The sequence below is a fragment of the Penicillium cinerascens genome (genome assembly GCF_028974065.1).
Source record: "Penicillium cinerascens strain IBT 15544 chromosome Unknown contig_5_segment0_segment0, whole genome shotgun sequence".
NCBI lineage: Eukaryota > Fungi > Ascomycota > Eurotiomycetes > Eurotiales > Aspergillaceae > Penicillium > Penicillium cinerascens.
Genome location: NW_026695294.1, coordinates 2,542,201 through 2,556,174, shown reverse-complemented (window position 1 = coordinate 2,556,174; position 13,974 = coordinate 2,542,201). Strand labels below are relative to the sequence as shown.

Genomic DNA, 13,974 nt, shown 5'->3' with positions numbered 1-13,974 from the left:
CTCTCACTTCAGCCCCCCTATCCTATTCTCCTCTTCCACTCTTCCTTCTCCCCTCCTCATCATCCACCATTCTTCTTATCCTCTTTCGGCATTTATCATCTTCAATCTCTTAATATTTGCATTCAGCTACTTCCTGGCAAGTCTTCCTTTGTCACCATGAGTGATATGAGGCTTCGGCCCACCATTCGGGCCCCAGTGCGATATGGTGAGGCTAAACCCGAAGAGCCAGCAGCATCGGCGTCGCAAAGTATGCACATTATTCGTGATCTGTCCAGCAGCGGCGGTGATGAGAAACTGTCAGCGAGCTCTCGCCGGCGGAAGTCACCGGTGTGTCCTCGTACCAAGTCATACGATCCCAACCGGCCTCCGATTCCATGGTGTACCAGGCCATACCCCGGCCAGGCTGAGAACGAGGGCTGGACGGAGGCGTACAGCATCTATCGCGAATCACTGTATCCGCCTGCGTCCCATGGTGTACCCGAGAGCAGTACCGAAGGCTTCGTCATAAGCAGGGCCCTGACGAACAATGGTGAGTTCGAGGATGTCCCCGAAGATAACCCAGGAGATGAGCGCGATGGAATTGGCTGGGTACGCAACCCCCGTACGAGCTCCAACCGATCTGTAAGTTCAAGTTCACTCCTCCCATTGGACAAGAACGATTGAAGTGATACTTGCTGATACAAAGGCCATGGCTACCTAGACTCGTCTTGATTCGCGTGTCCTACTCAGTGACCTGAAGCCCTCACTTCAGGTCGAGATATTCCACAATTATGTGGCGGAGCTTGATGAACATTGGTACACGGCGCAGGAAAACCTAGATATTACAGGTGACGAGTACCTAAAGCTCGTTGGATACTCTCAACACTATAACAAATCTATCGACGCTGAAGACCGTACGCTTCATTGTTTCAGAAAGAAGCAGCGGGAAGTCCTTCGGGATCACGAGACCGGCGAGTCAAAAGATTCAGTTGAGGACAGACTCAACAGGCTCGAGATCTTCAATTTTAGGAAAATGAACTGCCAGAGACACAAGTTCCATGATGACGAGGTCATGATCGCGAACACAACAGAGGTCCTCGAGAGTTATCGATTCCTGGACCGACTTGAGCTTCCCCGGAGCCTTGCTGGAACCTGGAGCAACGGCTCGGAGACAGTGTTCCGTGGACAGTACGATCACCCCACGCCTGAGCCAGAAACGTGGGAAAGAAAGGAAGATTCTTCGACGCGGCCGCAATACTTCGCGGACTTTGATGAGTATGTCCTTACACACACGGAATCCGGACCTGGGAATGCTTTCATCCAGGGTATTGGCAACAGTAGCACGACCAATCCAGTAGCGATTCTGACCCACGAAGGACAAGGTACCGAAGGAGACACGCCGTTCTGGTTTACTGACCACACACAAGGCTCACATGCAAACGTTAGCGATTTGCAGGCCCGTTACCAGTGGCAATTGACGCAGGCTGGCCTCGAGGGTGGATAGACTCGAGAAGGCTTTGTTCAAAGCTGAGCTTGAGGATGCTCTGAAGGAAGCAAGCCCCCATGCTCAAGTTCAACAATCTGACGACGATTATGACTTGATGATGATGGATGAACCGCTGGTACCCGATTATGACCATCCCTAACAATGTGACCTAGGAGGGTAATGATGGGAACAATATGCAGGGGTGAGCTCTTTGCAATGATTATGCTGCTGACTGGTGATTTATCTCTGCAACCATTTACACCCGGATCTATGCATACACCATGCACGATTATGATGATGGTCCCAGACAGCTATCACCTGGGCATTGCACTTCGTGATGAACGCCTCGTTGAAGAATGGACTCTAATATGTTTTGAAAAGGAACATGGCCAGAGCGGATCGGATTTGAAATATTACGTTATGATGATTGTCTCATGGAACAAAGAAAAGCAAATAAGAAAAAACCAACAAGAGTGTGACTATGAAAGGAAGGGTCATGCAAGTCGCGTAGTTACCAGCAATCTAAAAATGGCCCGTGCACCGACACGAAAATCCGCGTCCACGCGCGCCGCTGTGTATCCTGTGCATCTCGCATCCAACACACAATTTGCACCAGACTTGAGTAATTTACCTTGTGAGGCTCAAACATCGGTCATAGCACAGCCGAGTACACCTCACCCTGTTTTTTTCATGGTCAAACTTTGATTTGGTTGCGAATCCTCATCCCTGGGAATGACGTCTTTCCTCTCCGGACCCTGACCTATCGGCCTCCTTTCTCCCCTTCATTTCGCAAAGTCAACCAGGCACTATGTCTGCCGCAAACTCACCGATCACCCCGGCCGATTCGCGGGCTGGCACTCTGCAGCCGGAGTCAACGGTGCCATCTTCGCCGATGACCGACCTCACTCTTCAAGACACAAAACTTCCGTTGGAAGAGACGAACGGCGAGGACGAAGAAAATGGAAAAGAGAAGGCCAATATTGAAGAAGGCGGGCCGTCCGATTTTGTAGAAGATACCGAGGGAATGGATACCAAGTCGAAGGCCCTGATGCATTTGTTGAAGACTAGTTCGGTAAGCTGCAGCCACGGTCTGTGCATTTGCCTGTGAATCTTCTCTTATTTTAGGTTTTCCTGCAGGTGTTTGTTGCTATCATGTCTGAGAAGATGCAGAAGCAGCAAGAAGAGGCCCGACAACAAGCGGCCCGACAGAAACAGTCACCCCCAGAACCAAAGGCCAAGCCCGGGGCCGCACCCGCTGCTTGTCGTGAGACTCGAAACCGGGCTGCACAACACTCCGCCGCTGAAGATACGTCTACTGGTAATGAGTCTACAACAGGGAGGAAGAGAGGCCGTCCGAGAAAGAGTGCTGGGAAGGGCAATACCATTTCGAGCTACTTCCAGAAGGCCGATGTCGAAGTGACCGAAGACAAACCGACCGTGCAGGAGGCTTTAGAACAGGCTGCCGACGAGTACGAGGCCAACCCGACCGCTCTCGGTGAACAAGAGCTGGTGGCAACTCAACAGCCGACGCTTGTGACAGGCGGCCGCATGCGAAAGTACCAACTGGAAGGCCTCGAGTGGCTCAAGACACTGTGGATGAATGGCCTGTGTGGCATTCTTGCTGACGAAATGGGCCTTGGGAAAACAATCCAGTCCATTTCGATGATTGCTTTCTTGAAGGAAAACAACGTCTCGGGACCATTCCTTATTGCAGCACCCCTCAGCACCTTGAGCAACTGGGTGAATGAGTTCAAGAGATGGACTCCTGATATCGATGCGGTCTTGTATCACGGATCTAAAGACGAGCGCGCAGCGATTCGGACCAAGCGTCTGAAACTACGCGATCAGATGAAAATGGATTTCCCCATCGTGTGTACGTCTTATGATATATGCATTAATGACCGAAAGTTTTTGGCTCAATACCAGTGGCGATACATCATTGTGGTATGTACCTGTACCCTCATGGTTGCTTTCAGCTCGTATCACGCTAACCAAATCCACAGGACGAAGGCCACCGCCTCAAGAACATGAATTGTCGTCTGATTAAAGAACTTTTGTCCTACAACTCGGCTAACCGCCTTTTGATCACCGGTACTCCGCTTCAGAACAACATTTCTGAGCTGTGGTCATTGCTGCACTTCCTTCTTCCCGATGTCTTTAATGATTTGAATAGTTTTGAGAGTTGGTTCGACTTTTCCTCTGTCCTTGATGACAATGGCCAGGCAGAGTTCATTGAACGACGGAAGCGAAACCTGGTTTCTACCATGCACTCTATTCTCAAGCCCTTCCTTCTTCGGCGAGTGAAGACAGATGTGGAGGACTCTTTGCCAAAGAAGCGGGAATACGTTTTGTATGCTCCGATGACACCGGAGCAGAAGGAGCTTTATCGGGAGATTATCAGTGGAACCGGCCGTCAGTATCTCGAAGGAAAGGCACTGGAGCGCCTGACGGCCAAAAATCCAAGTCTCTCGCGCTCCTCAAATCGGAAACGTCGCCGTGAAAGTGACGAACCGGAGTCTTCCAACAAAAGCCAAAAGTCGACCGGGACTGATACTCCAACCAGTGAGACCAGTTCTCGCAGTAGCGCCGCTCGCCGGCGCCGCGTGAAAACTTACAAGGAGGACAGTGACCGCGACTTTGACGCCAAGCTGCGGAGACTTGAGCGCGGGATCCAGGACAAGGAGGTGACAACTGAGCCCAGCGAGGATGAGCTTGAGGAAATTGAGCGTGCCAAGAATTTGAAGCTTGCCAGTACGTACCGGCTCGGTCTCCCCCTACCACCGAGACGCAGCTAACACGTTCAACAGAAAAGGAAATCGCCCAGAAAAAGATGCAAAACCCGGTTATGCAAGCCCGCCTGGCGTGTAACTCTCCGCACAACTTTTACTGGCCTTGGAAAGACGAATCATATGCCGTGGATGAATCTCTCGTATCAGCATCTGGCAAAATGCTTCTTCTGGACCGATTGATTCCTTGCCTGCTCAAGAAGGGACACAAAATTCTCATCTTTTCCCAGTTCAAAACCCAGCTTGATATTCTCGAAGAATGGGCTATCGGGTTACGCTCTTGGAACTGCTGCCGCATCGACGGAGCCATCGCCCAATCTGATCGCCAGTCACAGATCGAAGCCTTCAACAAGGACAAAAAGCACAAAATTTTCCTTCTCAGTACTCGTGCCGGCGGCCAGGGGATCAACCTCACCGCTGCAGATACCGTTATTCTGTTTGATTCAGACTGGAACCCGCAGCAAGATCTGCAGGCTCAAGACCGCGCTCATCGCATTGGTCAAACCAAGCCGGTAATTGTCTACCGACTGGCTACCAAGGGCACCGTTGAGCAGACCCTCCTGGAGAAAGCCGACTCCAAGCGCCGACTGGAACGTCTGGTCATCCAGAAAGGAAAGTTCCGTTCTCTGCTAGATCCCAGTGCCACTGCTCAGGACATGGAGGAGCTACGGAAGGCTCTTGGCGAAGACGATTTCGAGCGCTTTGAGACAGGTGCCAATCCTGAGTCTATTTTGTCTGATCATGACCTTGAGATCTTGACAGATCGCAGCGAAGAGGCTTATGTCCGTGCCGAGAAGGGTCTGGAACAGAGCGGCCCTGCTTTTGTTGCAGTCGAGACCAAGCGCGATGGCGGTGAATCCCTTATGGCTTGAAGTTTAATCCCTTTTTTTTTGTGGCAATGTCCGGCGTCGCGGCTGTATTGATTTTACGTTTTAGCGTTGAGCCAGTGGCCTGGCTGGATACTTAGACCATCTCATGGGAGTTCTAGAGTGGCTCTGGGTGGATTTGCGTGGTTCGGATATCTGGGATAACGAGCAGGTGTAAATACCTGCAATACTGTACAATACGTGGCTTTGATTTGCTTAGAGATGCATAACAGCCAATGCAAGAAACAAGAATCCATTGTGCGCCTGCAAGCTCCGTGCCAGGGACATGGCTGTACAAAGAACAAACGAGGATAGATCCAACAATTAATCAACATTAAGCGCTCATCGTCGGGCACGCTCATCTTCGATCTGCGAGCGTAGGTCCGCAAGGACTCCCTTGCGCTGGGCTAGATGACTCTTCAAGCCCTCAACCTGATCGCCCACGGTCTTAACATCCTCCCTCGCGCGCTCCAGGTCCTGTCCATCCTTCGAACGGCCCACGCCTTCCCGCAACTCACGGAGCTCCCGCTCCTTATATTCCAGAAGCTGCAGCGTCTCCTTCTTAATGAGAGCCCAGTTGGGGCGACCATCGTTGCCGGGGCGATCACGACGGTTCTCCGAAGCCTGGTTGGCGGAATTGAGCTTCGCTTCAATCTCTGATAGCTCCCGGCGCAGGCGGACCTTCTCCCATTCTTCATCCTGAACAGTCTCGCTGAAATCGGTGCCCTTAGGCTGGTACGAGCCCTTGCCACCAACGCCCAGTCGGCTCAGATATGTGTCACCGAACTTGGCCTTGCGGCCGGTTCGCGTCTCTTGATTTCCGTCGGCGCCGTAGCGCTGTGCAGGCGCGTTATCAATCTGGTAGTCGATCTGGTTGCTCTCGAACGAGGACCGCAGCGAGGCGGGGATGGTGCGCGGAATGCGAAAGCCTTCATGGCGGTAGTTAAGGATATGCAGGAATGCCAGTGTGGCGTCTTTGTTGATGGCCTGGCCGGCGGAAGGGTTGACCAGGTTCCATGCGGAGCGGATGTCGGTATCGGGGACGTCAAGGGACTCGTAGAGGGGTTGTAGGGATTGGACTGGAGCTCCAAGGTTAGCGGCTTGTTTCAAAAACGCAGGTATGTGCTAGAGATGGCGACTTACAGGTAATCTGCCCACGGTGGTCACGGCTGGAACTGTAGATTTCTTCGTACTTGGACTTGTCGGCGGGCTTCATATACCAATCGAAGCCGTCCTTCAGCCCGAGTGTGTCGTCCTCATCTTCTATCCGCTCGAATTTCTCCTGACCACCGCTCAATGCGCGTGTTGCATGAACGAGATGTGACTTTGACTCCGGGACCAGCCAGTCTGGCAAAACAGGCGGGACGTCTTGTAGCTCCTGTATTCCGCCACGTCAGGGCCCAATCTTGGATCGTTTCACGAAGCTTTGGAGGGGTATACGTACGCCGTTCACAAGGTCGAATACTAGGCGCATAGCGACGCAAAACTCCTCAAAATCAAGCTCGCCGTCGCCGTCAACATCCGCAATGTCCCAGACCTTCTCGAGCTGATCATCGCGGAGCCGACTATTGCGCAGCACGGAGGCGGCTTGGGAGCTATTCAGGTGCGTCTGGCCGTTTGCCAGCGAGGCAAAGATCTCCCAGTAGCGCTCGATCTCCCATTGCTCGATCTTTTTGGAGGACATGGCGGGACTGGGGTGTTGTGGTGGAGGGGAGGATGGGGGAAATTGGGGTGAGGTTGGACTTATCCGCTGTCCGCCTTCAGGGGATCTGAGCTCATCGTTGTTTACCCCAACTTGTATACTTCAATCATTACAGGGGTCATCGATAGTCTCAATTGCACATTTCTATTGAATTTTGTTCTGCAAATATAGCAGGCTATGGTACATCAATCATTGAGTGGGTTATCGGAGTAGAGTGCGTTCTATCCGCTTTCTTCTCCAAGGCCACGAAGATCTCATGAATCCTTCTTCTCATCTGAGGACTTGGCTTCTTTTTCTTTTTTCTTTTGAGCCTGGAGCTGCTCACTGACTTGAACGATAGCCCGCTCAGCCTCCAATGCCAGCTCCGGAGCTTCCAAGATCGTGGCGAGTTTCTTGGCGTCAGACATCTTCAAAAGCACACGGTCCTCGCTCTGCTCGAAGTCCTCGACCATTTCTGAAGCTGGCGTATCAATGGGGGTATTGTCGAGTATCCGGGATGCCCGTTTGGCATACAATTGTTCCAGACCGGGCAGGGAAACAGACTTCAGGAGATCCTTCTCTACAAGAAACTCCAGGTGTCGCGAGCCATTCAACGCTGTCAAGTGCTCGTTAGCGTCATAAGCCAGGTTCATGCATGAATATTGACTAACCCCGCCAATGGGACCAGCCTCGATATACTAGGTAGAAAAAGGGAATGTTGGGGACCCTGCATGGTTTCTCATCAGTATGGGAAATCGCCAATGACACGACAATTCCAGAGAAACGTACACCGGAATCAATCCCAAAGGCGCTGTGATCGGCGCAAATCCAAAACTCCACCACATCTTCTTTCGATGGAATTCTTGTCGTTCTGTAGCGATAGAGCGTAATATGGTCGGGATCTTCTCCAGTCGCACTGCATTGCCCGGGAACAACACCTCGATCTTCTTCTTGCCGTGGTCCTTATCGATCCGTTGCTGCGAAGCGAGCGACGGAATACTCTTGAGGCCCCATTCTTCAAAAGGAATCCGCTGTTGGACTCGATTGCCCCAGGTCACCAGGTGCTTTTTCCAGCCCTTCTCGGCCTCTTCCCAGCTAGCCCAGGTCTCAGCCGCCTTGCTTGTAGCTCGGTCGAGCAGTGATAGCTCCTTCGGTATGTCTTTCCGGAGAGGCCGAGCGTAGATCAACGCCCGTCGTGTCGAGATGGGGATCAGAAAGAGGCGCATCGCCGCGGGGTCGGGATGGATGGTTGGAGAAAGGTGACTATCGCAGGGAGCACGATAAAATTAAGGAGAATATGTGTAGCATGCCTTGTGCCCTGCGAAGCCCGAAAGTTTCAAGTGGTGTTATCGAAGAGGTATCGAAAGGGAGCCCCAGGATGGAACACGGGGAGGAAATCGTAAGCAGGGCAGACGTCATTCCGCGCCTGGCGATTCTCGTTTGGTCCTCGGAGATAATCTTGGACCCATCACCTTCCCTCTCCACTTGGTTTTGTTTTTCCACGCGTGGTATTTGTGGTTCCGCGGTTGGAAGCTTGGATTTGGGCAAGTGACTGGCCCTTTCCCCCAAGATTTTCGAGCCTGGTGATGCGCGCGTTGCATTGACTTCTGCCGCAACTGTTTATTGCCTTTGCCTACCATGGATGCGACGAGCAGCTCCCCGCCCGACAACGGTACAGGGCGAGTTTTCGACGAGACCATCGCTGAAAAGGTGCCTTCGGGCTTTGGATCATCCGCTCTACATTCAAACCATTTGACCGTGGACACCCACGCCGGCGCTCCCCGAAATACTCCTTCCCACTTTCGAGCCACAACACCCCGAACGTCAGATGGCCAGTCACATGAAGAGCTCGTCCGACCACAACAATTTACCCCACGGACTCTACCTCGTATGTATAAACCTCTCCTTCTAGGATTTCCCATACTGATAGCTTTCCGTAGCTTGGATTCGACCGGTCAACACAGTCGAAGACGACGGGGAGGATGCTACAGCAAGTGACCGCCTATTGCCCTCGCAGCCAAACGATGCGCGTGTCGCTCAGCATAACTATTCCCCTCATAAAACCTCCCGGCCGGAATTTTCCCTGTGGAAAGACCGAGCTCTTCTTGAGGAGAATCGGTCACCACCGCTCCACCGGGAATCCCGCTGGAAGACATTTTCGCGCACTATCCAGTATCCCCGAGAACCTGACGGGGAGATTAAAGAGGTTACACCGGAATGGATGAACGAGCATTACGGGGACTACTCGGGACCATGGCGAGGGAATCTTCTTGAAGGGGATAGCCCGGAGTATCCATTACACAACAATGGACGTCGGGATATTTGGTTCAAACGCTTCCAGCACAACCTGCTCAGAAGCCCTATCGTACCGTTGATCCTGCGCTTGACGGTTTGGTGCTTTTCGCTCTCGGGCCTAGCTCTGGGTGGGTCGATTCAGTACATGTCCAACAAGGGGCATCATAACCAAGGTCCTTCCGCGCTGATGGCAATAATTGTCGATGCCGTGGCGCTGGTTTATCTTATCTACATCACAGTCGATGAGTACACGTCGAAGCCGCTCGGCCTGCGATCTCCTTCGGCCAAAGCTCGGCTGATTCTGCTCGATTTGTTCTTCATCGTTTTCGATTCCGCCAATCTTAGTCTGGCGTTCGACTCCTTGTCCGAAGTGACGGGCTCCTGTACCGAGGCAAATGTCAACTCCAAATTGGACCCTCGAAATGATAGTATCTGTGTGCGACAAAAGGCTCTAGCGTCTGTTCTTTTGGTTGCCCTCCTCGCCTGGCTCATGACATTCGCACTCAGCGTTCTAAGGTAAGTCGCAATGTATTGTATGGCATGATCTTGGACCTGACTAATACTTCTTCAGACTTGTTGAGAGAGTGAAACAGTGAAATCGATGCGGTTGTGTTATCTCGGGATTCCAATTATTTTCGGTTTGCTATTATGGGCTGTTGTTCTTCGCCGAACTCGGTGTTGGTTTATAGACAGGTTTCTATACATGCAGAGCAGGGCCATCTTCTCCGTACAGAGGATCTTGGTGGAACCACTCCAAATTCCGGATGCCCTGCACTTTTGCTTCTTCGCCTGGCTGCCCATAACACATGTCCCACTCTTTCTGCGGAGGGTATGAACCGACCATTTTGAACGATACATCACCTTCATCATCCAAGAGTCTGTGCCCTACTCCAGCAGGAACGATGATCAAGTCACCGCACTGAACCGTCGGCTCGAATCGCTCGGGGTTCTCTTCGCCTCCAAAGCACAGGCGTGCGCGTCCCGCAACGACCCCGAGAACCTCGTGGGTGGTGGAGTGGAAATGGGTCTGGCTATACATGGTATATACCCACTGAGGGACGACTTCCCCAATCGATTCCAAGCGTCGCGAGAGCTCTCCGGCTGTGGCGTTGAAGGCGCCGTGGTATACCATGACGGGTTTTGATTGGATCGAGGTGTTGGGGACTCGATTCCATGAGGGAATACAACGACATGTCACTTGTATATCGTCTGGTGAGTTAAAAGCCATGGTGGTTCTGTGTATGTTTAGAGTGTACGAAAGTCACTCGGCTGGGGAACGACATCACACCAAATGACGTCACCGTGGATCTAGATGCTCCGGTGCATACGCGTGTATACAATGCCGATATGTTGACCAACAGTGACTTTCTGGGTTGGGTGGCCCTGTTTGGGTCTCCTTAATGAATGAGTCTTCATCTAACATTGCTAGATATTCCTTTGATGAATCGGTGGGAAGGCTTCAGGGAGTGCTGTGAATGCGGCGGATGATCATCCTGAATCATAGTTTGCCAGCCACATATGTGCTTGATTTAATCCATAGAAATATAGAGCGGATAAGTCCAAACAGGAGCAAACGTGGGAACACAAACAAAACTGTAAAGTGAAGTATACAAATTCCCCTAAAATGCGAAAGCTCGGAGTCCGCATCGGATTGCCTCACCGCCTTCTGCAATCGGCCATCCCCACGCTCGCCCTTCTTCTCAGCCTCATCGCCTTGCCGCCACACCTTCTGCCTGACCTCTTCACTGTCGCTTCTGCTCTTCCGGTGGCATCTTTTTCTTGTTTTCCTCCTGCCGTTGTGTCGTGAATCTCCTTTTGTCCGACGACACTCGGGTCTTTGACTGCCCATTTCACGACGTGACTTGTGGCGCACTTATCTCCGGCCTAGGAGAATCGTGGACGCGTACGTGACCTTTCCTGGAAACAGGGAGAACACCCTTCCTTTGATGGACTTTGCTGACCGTTGCATTTACGTTGCCAGAAATTCCACGCCTTCTCTTTCTTGCCTGATCTCCTTTCGCCCCTTGACACCATGCCGCCGACGGTGCCACAGACTCCTCACAAGGATGACCTAACAGAAACGTGAGTGAACGGTGGCTCTGGATGGGTCGGATGGGTAGATTTTGGTTACTGAGACTGACACTACCACAGATGGTCGTTCTTGGAGGCGGGTATTAACAGCGTCATGCTGAAGCTGGAGGATGGAGTTGACATGAAGACTGTGAGTGACGGGTGATGGCAACTGCATCTGAAGCATTCTCCTGCTCCCAAATTTACTGGAACTAACGTCTTATCTCGACTTTAGTACATGGCTCTTTACACGTTCGTATGACCTCCGTTGATATACCCCCCCATCTGCTTACAGCTCATCCATAGGGCCGTCCACAACTTTTGCACGTCACAAAAGGCTGTTGCCAGTAACCAAGGATTGCAGGCTCACCGCGGTGGTTCGTTCCCCTCTGCATCCCCTTCTGCCTCACGAACCCATGGCAGCTTGTCCCAGAAGAAGAAACACAAGCTAACGGTCAGTACGCTTCGAACAGCACACCTGCTCGGTGAGGAACTTTACAAGCTACTAGGTGAATATCTATCACGCCATCTGAGCGCAGTGCACAAGGAATCGCAGGGTCACACAGAAGAAGCCCTACTGGGATTTTACATTCGCGAGTGGAGCCGTTACACCACTGCCGCAAAATACGTCAACCACCTCTTCAGCTACCTCAACCGCCACTGGGTGAAGCGCGAGATTGACGAGGGTAAGAAGAATGTTTATGATGTCTACACTCTGCACCTGGTGAAGTGGAAAGATGACTTCTTCGAGAACGTTCACGGCAAGGTGATGGACGCGGTGCTGAACTTGATCGAAAAGCAACGAAATGGTGAAACTATCGAGCAGTCGCAGATCAAGAGTATCGTTGATTCATTTGTGTCGCTGGGCTTGGACGAGAATGACAGCAAGAAATCGACATTGGAGGTTTACCGGCAGTATTTCCAGCGACCGTTCATTATCGCGACCAAAGCATACTATGAGAATGAGTCCCGACAGTTCGTGGCAGAAAACAGCGTGGTGGAATACATGAAGAAGGCAGAGGCTCGTCTCGACGAGGAGAAGGCCCGTGTGGGTCTGTATCTTCACCCGGATGTCACCAAAAGCCTCACGGATACTTGCCTGGATGTTCTTGTCACGGCTCACTCTACCCTGCTTCGCGACGAGTTCCAACTTTTACTGGACAATGAACGCCAGGAGGACCTTGCCCGGATGTATCGACTCTTGTCGCGCATCAAGGAAGGCTTGGACCCATTGCGCACCACTTTTGAGAACCACGTGAGAAGGGCCGGTTTGGCCGCCGTTGAGAAAGTCGCCTCTGATGGCGAGAACTTCGAGCCCAAGCTTTACGTGGATGCCCTGCTCCAGGTCCACACTCGGTATCAGAACCTGGTCGACGACGCCTTCAACGGCGAGTCTGAGTTTGTGCGTTCTCTCGACAACGCTTGCCGGGAGTTTGTCAACCGCAACCGCATCTGCAAGTCGACCACAACCAAGTCGCCCGAGCTGCTTGCCAAGTATACCGACTCTCTACTCAAGAAGGGCTCTAAAGCTGCCGAGGAGTCCGAGCTCGAGGAGATGCTGGTGCAAATCATGACTGTCTTCAAATACATTGAGGACAAGGACGTTTTTCAAAAGTTCTACTCAAAAATGCTTGCAAAGCGACTGGTGCACGTCAGCTCGGTGTCTGACGATGCGGAAACCTCTATGATCAGCAAGCTGAAGGAGGCTTGCGGTTTTGAATACACCAATAAGTTGCAGCGCATGTTCCAGGACATTCAGATCTCAAAGGACCTCAACGCCAACTACAAGGACTATCAAGATAAAGTCCTGGACGATGATGACCGGAAGAGAATGGTCGATGCACACTTCCAGATTCTAGGCACTGGATTCTGGCCCCTCAATCCGCCAACCACCAATTTCACCGCGCCGCCAGAGATCAACAAGACTGCCGAACGCTTTCAGAAGTTCTACTTTGACAAGCACAGCGGTCGGAAGTTGACATGGCTGTGGCAGCTCTGTAAGGGTGAAGTCAAGGCCAACTACATTAAGAACACCAAGGTGCCTTATACATTCCAAGTGTCGACCTTCCAAATGGGCATCTTGCTGCTTTTCAATGAGACCGACACACTGGGTTATTCTGATATCCTGAAGGCCACCAACCTTGCCCCCGAAATCCTTGACCCCAACCTCAGCATCCTCTTGAAGGCGAAGGTGCTCCTGTCGAGCCCCGAGGGCGCCAAGCCTGAACCCTCAACTTCGTTCACCTTGAACTACAATTTCAAAAACAAGAAGGTCAAGGTCAACCTCAATATTCAGATCAAGTCGGAGCAGAAGGTAGAATCGGACGATACTCACAAAACGATAGAGGAGGATCGGAAGCTGTTGCTCCAGGTTTGTTCTCATACCATCTCGCTGAAATTTCTACTTTACTAACTTTGTCCACCAGTCTGCCATCGTCCGCATCATGAAGTCCCGCAAGAAGATGAAGCACGTCCAACTCGTGCAGGAAGTCATCCAGCAGGTCAAGGCCCGCTTCCCACCCAAGGTTCCCGACATTAAAAAGAACATCGAAGCCCTCATGGAGAAGGACTACATCGAACGTCTAGATGGGGACGAAATTGCCTACATTGCTTAAAATCCCTCATACCCTTCTCCCCCTACTCCCCAACTCTCATTGCATCACCACATCCTCTTGCTTTGATTCCTTTTTTCATTTCCTTTTTCTCGTTTCCGCTTTGCTCGTATCCGCCAGTCCTTCCATCCGATCGCCTACATTCACTACTGTGAGCAGAGGGGCCACGGATCAAGACTGAACTGGACTGGGAAGGAGC

At 51.9% G+C, this 13,974-nt stretch overlaps 7 protein-coding genes across 7 annotated transcripts; 4 read left to right on the top strand and 3 right to left on the bottom strand.

Moving 5' to 3' along the window:
- Nucleotides 1-156: 156 nt before the first annotated feature.
- On the top strand, nucleotides 157-1,483 carry N7498_005431 (uncharacterized protein; the record flags this gene model as incomplete). Its single annotated transcript, XM_058452493.1, has 2 exons — nucleotides 157-621; nucleotides 701-1,483. The coding sequence occupies 2 exons, from the start codon at nucleotides 157-159 to the stop codon at nucleotides 1,481-1,483; spliced, it is 1,248 nt and encodes a 415-aa protein (XP_058309031.1).
- Nucleotides 1,484-2,273: 790 nt separating this feature from the next.
- Nucleotides 2,274-5,123, top strand: N7498_005430 (putative SNF2 family helicase/ATPase PasG; the record flags this gene model as incomplete). The annotated part of the gene is made up of 4 exons (XM_058452492.1): nucleotides 2,274-2,537; nucleotides 2,591-3,409; nucleotides 3,469-4,216; nucleotides 4,273-5,123. 4 exons carry the CDS (start codon nucleotides 2,274-2,276, stop codon nucleotides 5,121-5,123), a joined length of 2,682 nt encoding a protein of 893 aa, XP_058309030.1.
- A 336-nt stretch (nucleotides 5,124-5,459) lies between these two features.
- Nucleotides 5,460-6,820, bottom strand: end3 (cytoskeletal adaptor protein SagA; the record flags this gene model as incomplete). Its single annotated transcript, XM_058452491.1, has 3 exons — nucleotides 6,562-6,820; nucleotides 6,261-6,495; nucleotides 5,460-6,196 (listed from the first exon to the last, which is right to left on the bottom strand). Exons 1-3 carry the CDS (start codon nucleotides 6,799-6,801, stop codon nucleotides 5,460-5,462), a joined length of 1,212 nt encoding a protein of 403 aa, XP_058309029.1. The 5' UTR covers nucleotides 6,802-6,820.
- Nucleotides 6,821-6,977: 157 nt separating this feature from the next.
- Nucleotides 6,978-8,170, bottom strand: N7498_005428 (mitochondrial K+-H+ exchange-related family protein). The gene is made up of 3 exons (XM_058452490.1): nucleotides 7,588-8,170; nucleotides 7,470-7,525; nucleotides 6,978-7,414 (listed from the first exon to the last, which is right to left on the bottom strand). Exons 1-3 carry the CDS (start codon nucleotides 8,022-8,024, stop codon nucleotides 7,074-7,076), a joined length of 834 nt encoding a protein of 277 aa, XP_058309028.1. The 5' UTR covers nucleotides 8,025-8,170; the 3' UTR covers nucleotides 6,978-7,073.
- A 266-nt stretch (nucleotides 8,171-8,436) lies between these two features.
- N7498_005427 (phospholipase D regulator) lies at nucleotides 8,437-9,689 on the top strand (the record flags this gene model as incomplete). The annotated part of the gene is made up of 3 exons (XM_058452489.1): nucleotides 8,437-8,686; nucleotides 8,739-9,609; nucleotides 9,665-9,689. The coding sequence occupies 3 exons, from the start codon at nucleotides 8,437-8,439 to the stop codon at nucleotides 9,687-9,689; spliced, it is 1,146 nt and encodes a 381-aa protein (XP_058309027.1).
- Nucleotides 9,690-9,790: 101 nt separating this feature from the next.
- N7498_005426 (cupin domain-containing protein) lies at nucleotides 9,791-10,321 on the bottom strand (the record flags this gene model as incomplete). Its single annotated transcript, XM_058452488.1, has 1 exon — nucleotides 9,791-10,321. The coding sequence occupies one exon, from the start codon at nucleotides 10,319-10,321 to the stop codon at nucleotides 9,791-9,793; it is 531 nt and encodes a 176-aa protein (XP_058309026.1).
- An 804-nt stretch (nucleotides 10,322-11,125) lies between these two features.
- culA (cullin culA) lies at nucleotides 11,126-13,778 on the top strand (the record flags this gene model as incomplete). Its single annotated transcript, XM_058452487.1, has 6 exons — nucleotides 11,126-11,175; nucleotides 11,245-11,314; nucleotides 11,399-11,415; nucleotides 11,470-11,540; nucleotides 11,637-13,534; nucleotides 13,590-13,778. 6 exons carry the CDS (start codon nucleotides 11,126-11,128, stop codon nucleotides 13,776-13,778), a joined length of 2,295 nt encoding a protein of 764 aa, XP_058309025.1.
- Between the last annotated feature and the right edge of the window lie 196 nt (nucleotides 13,779-13,974).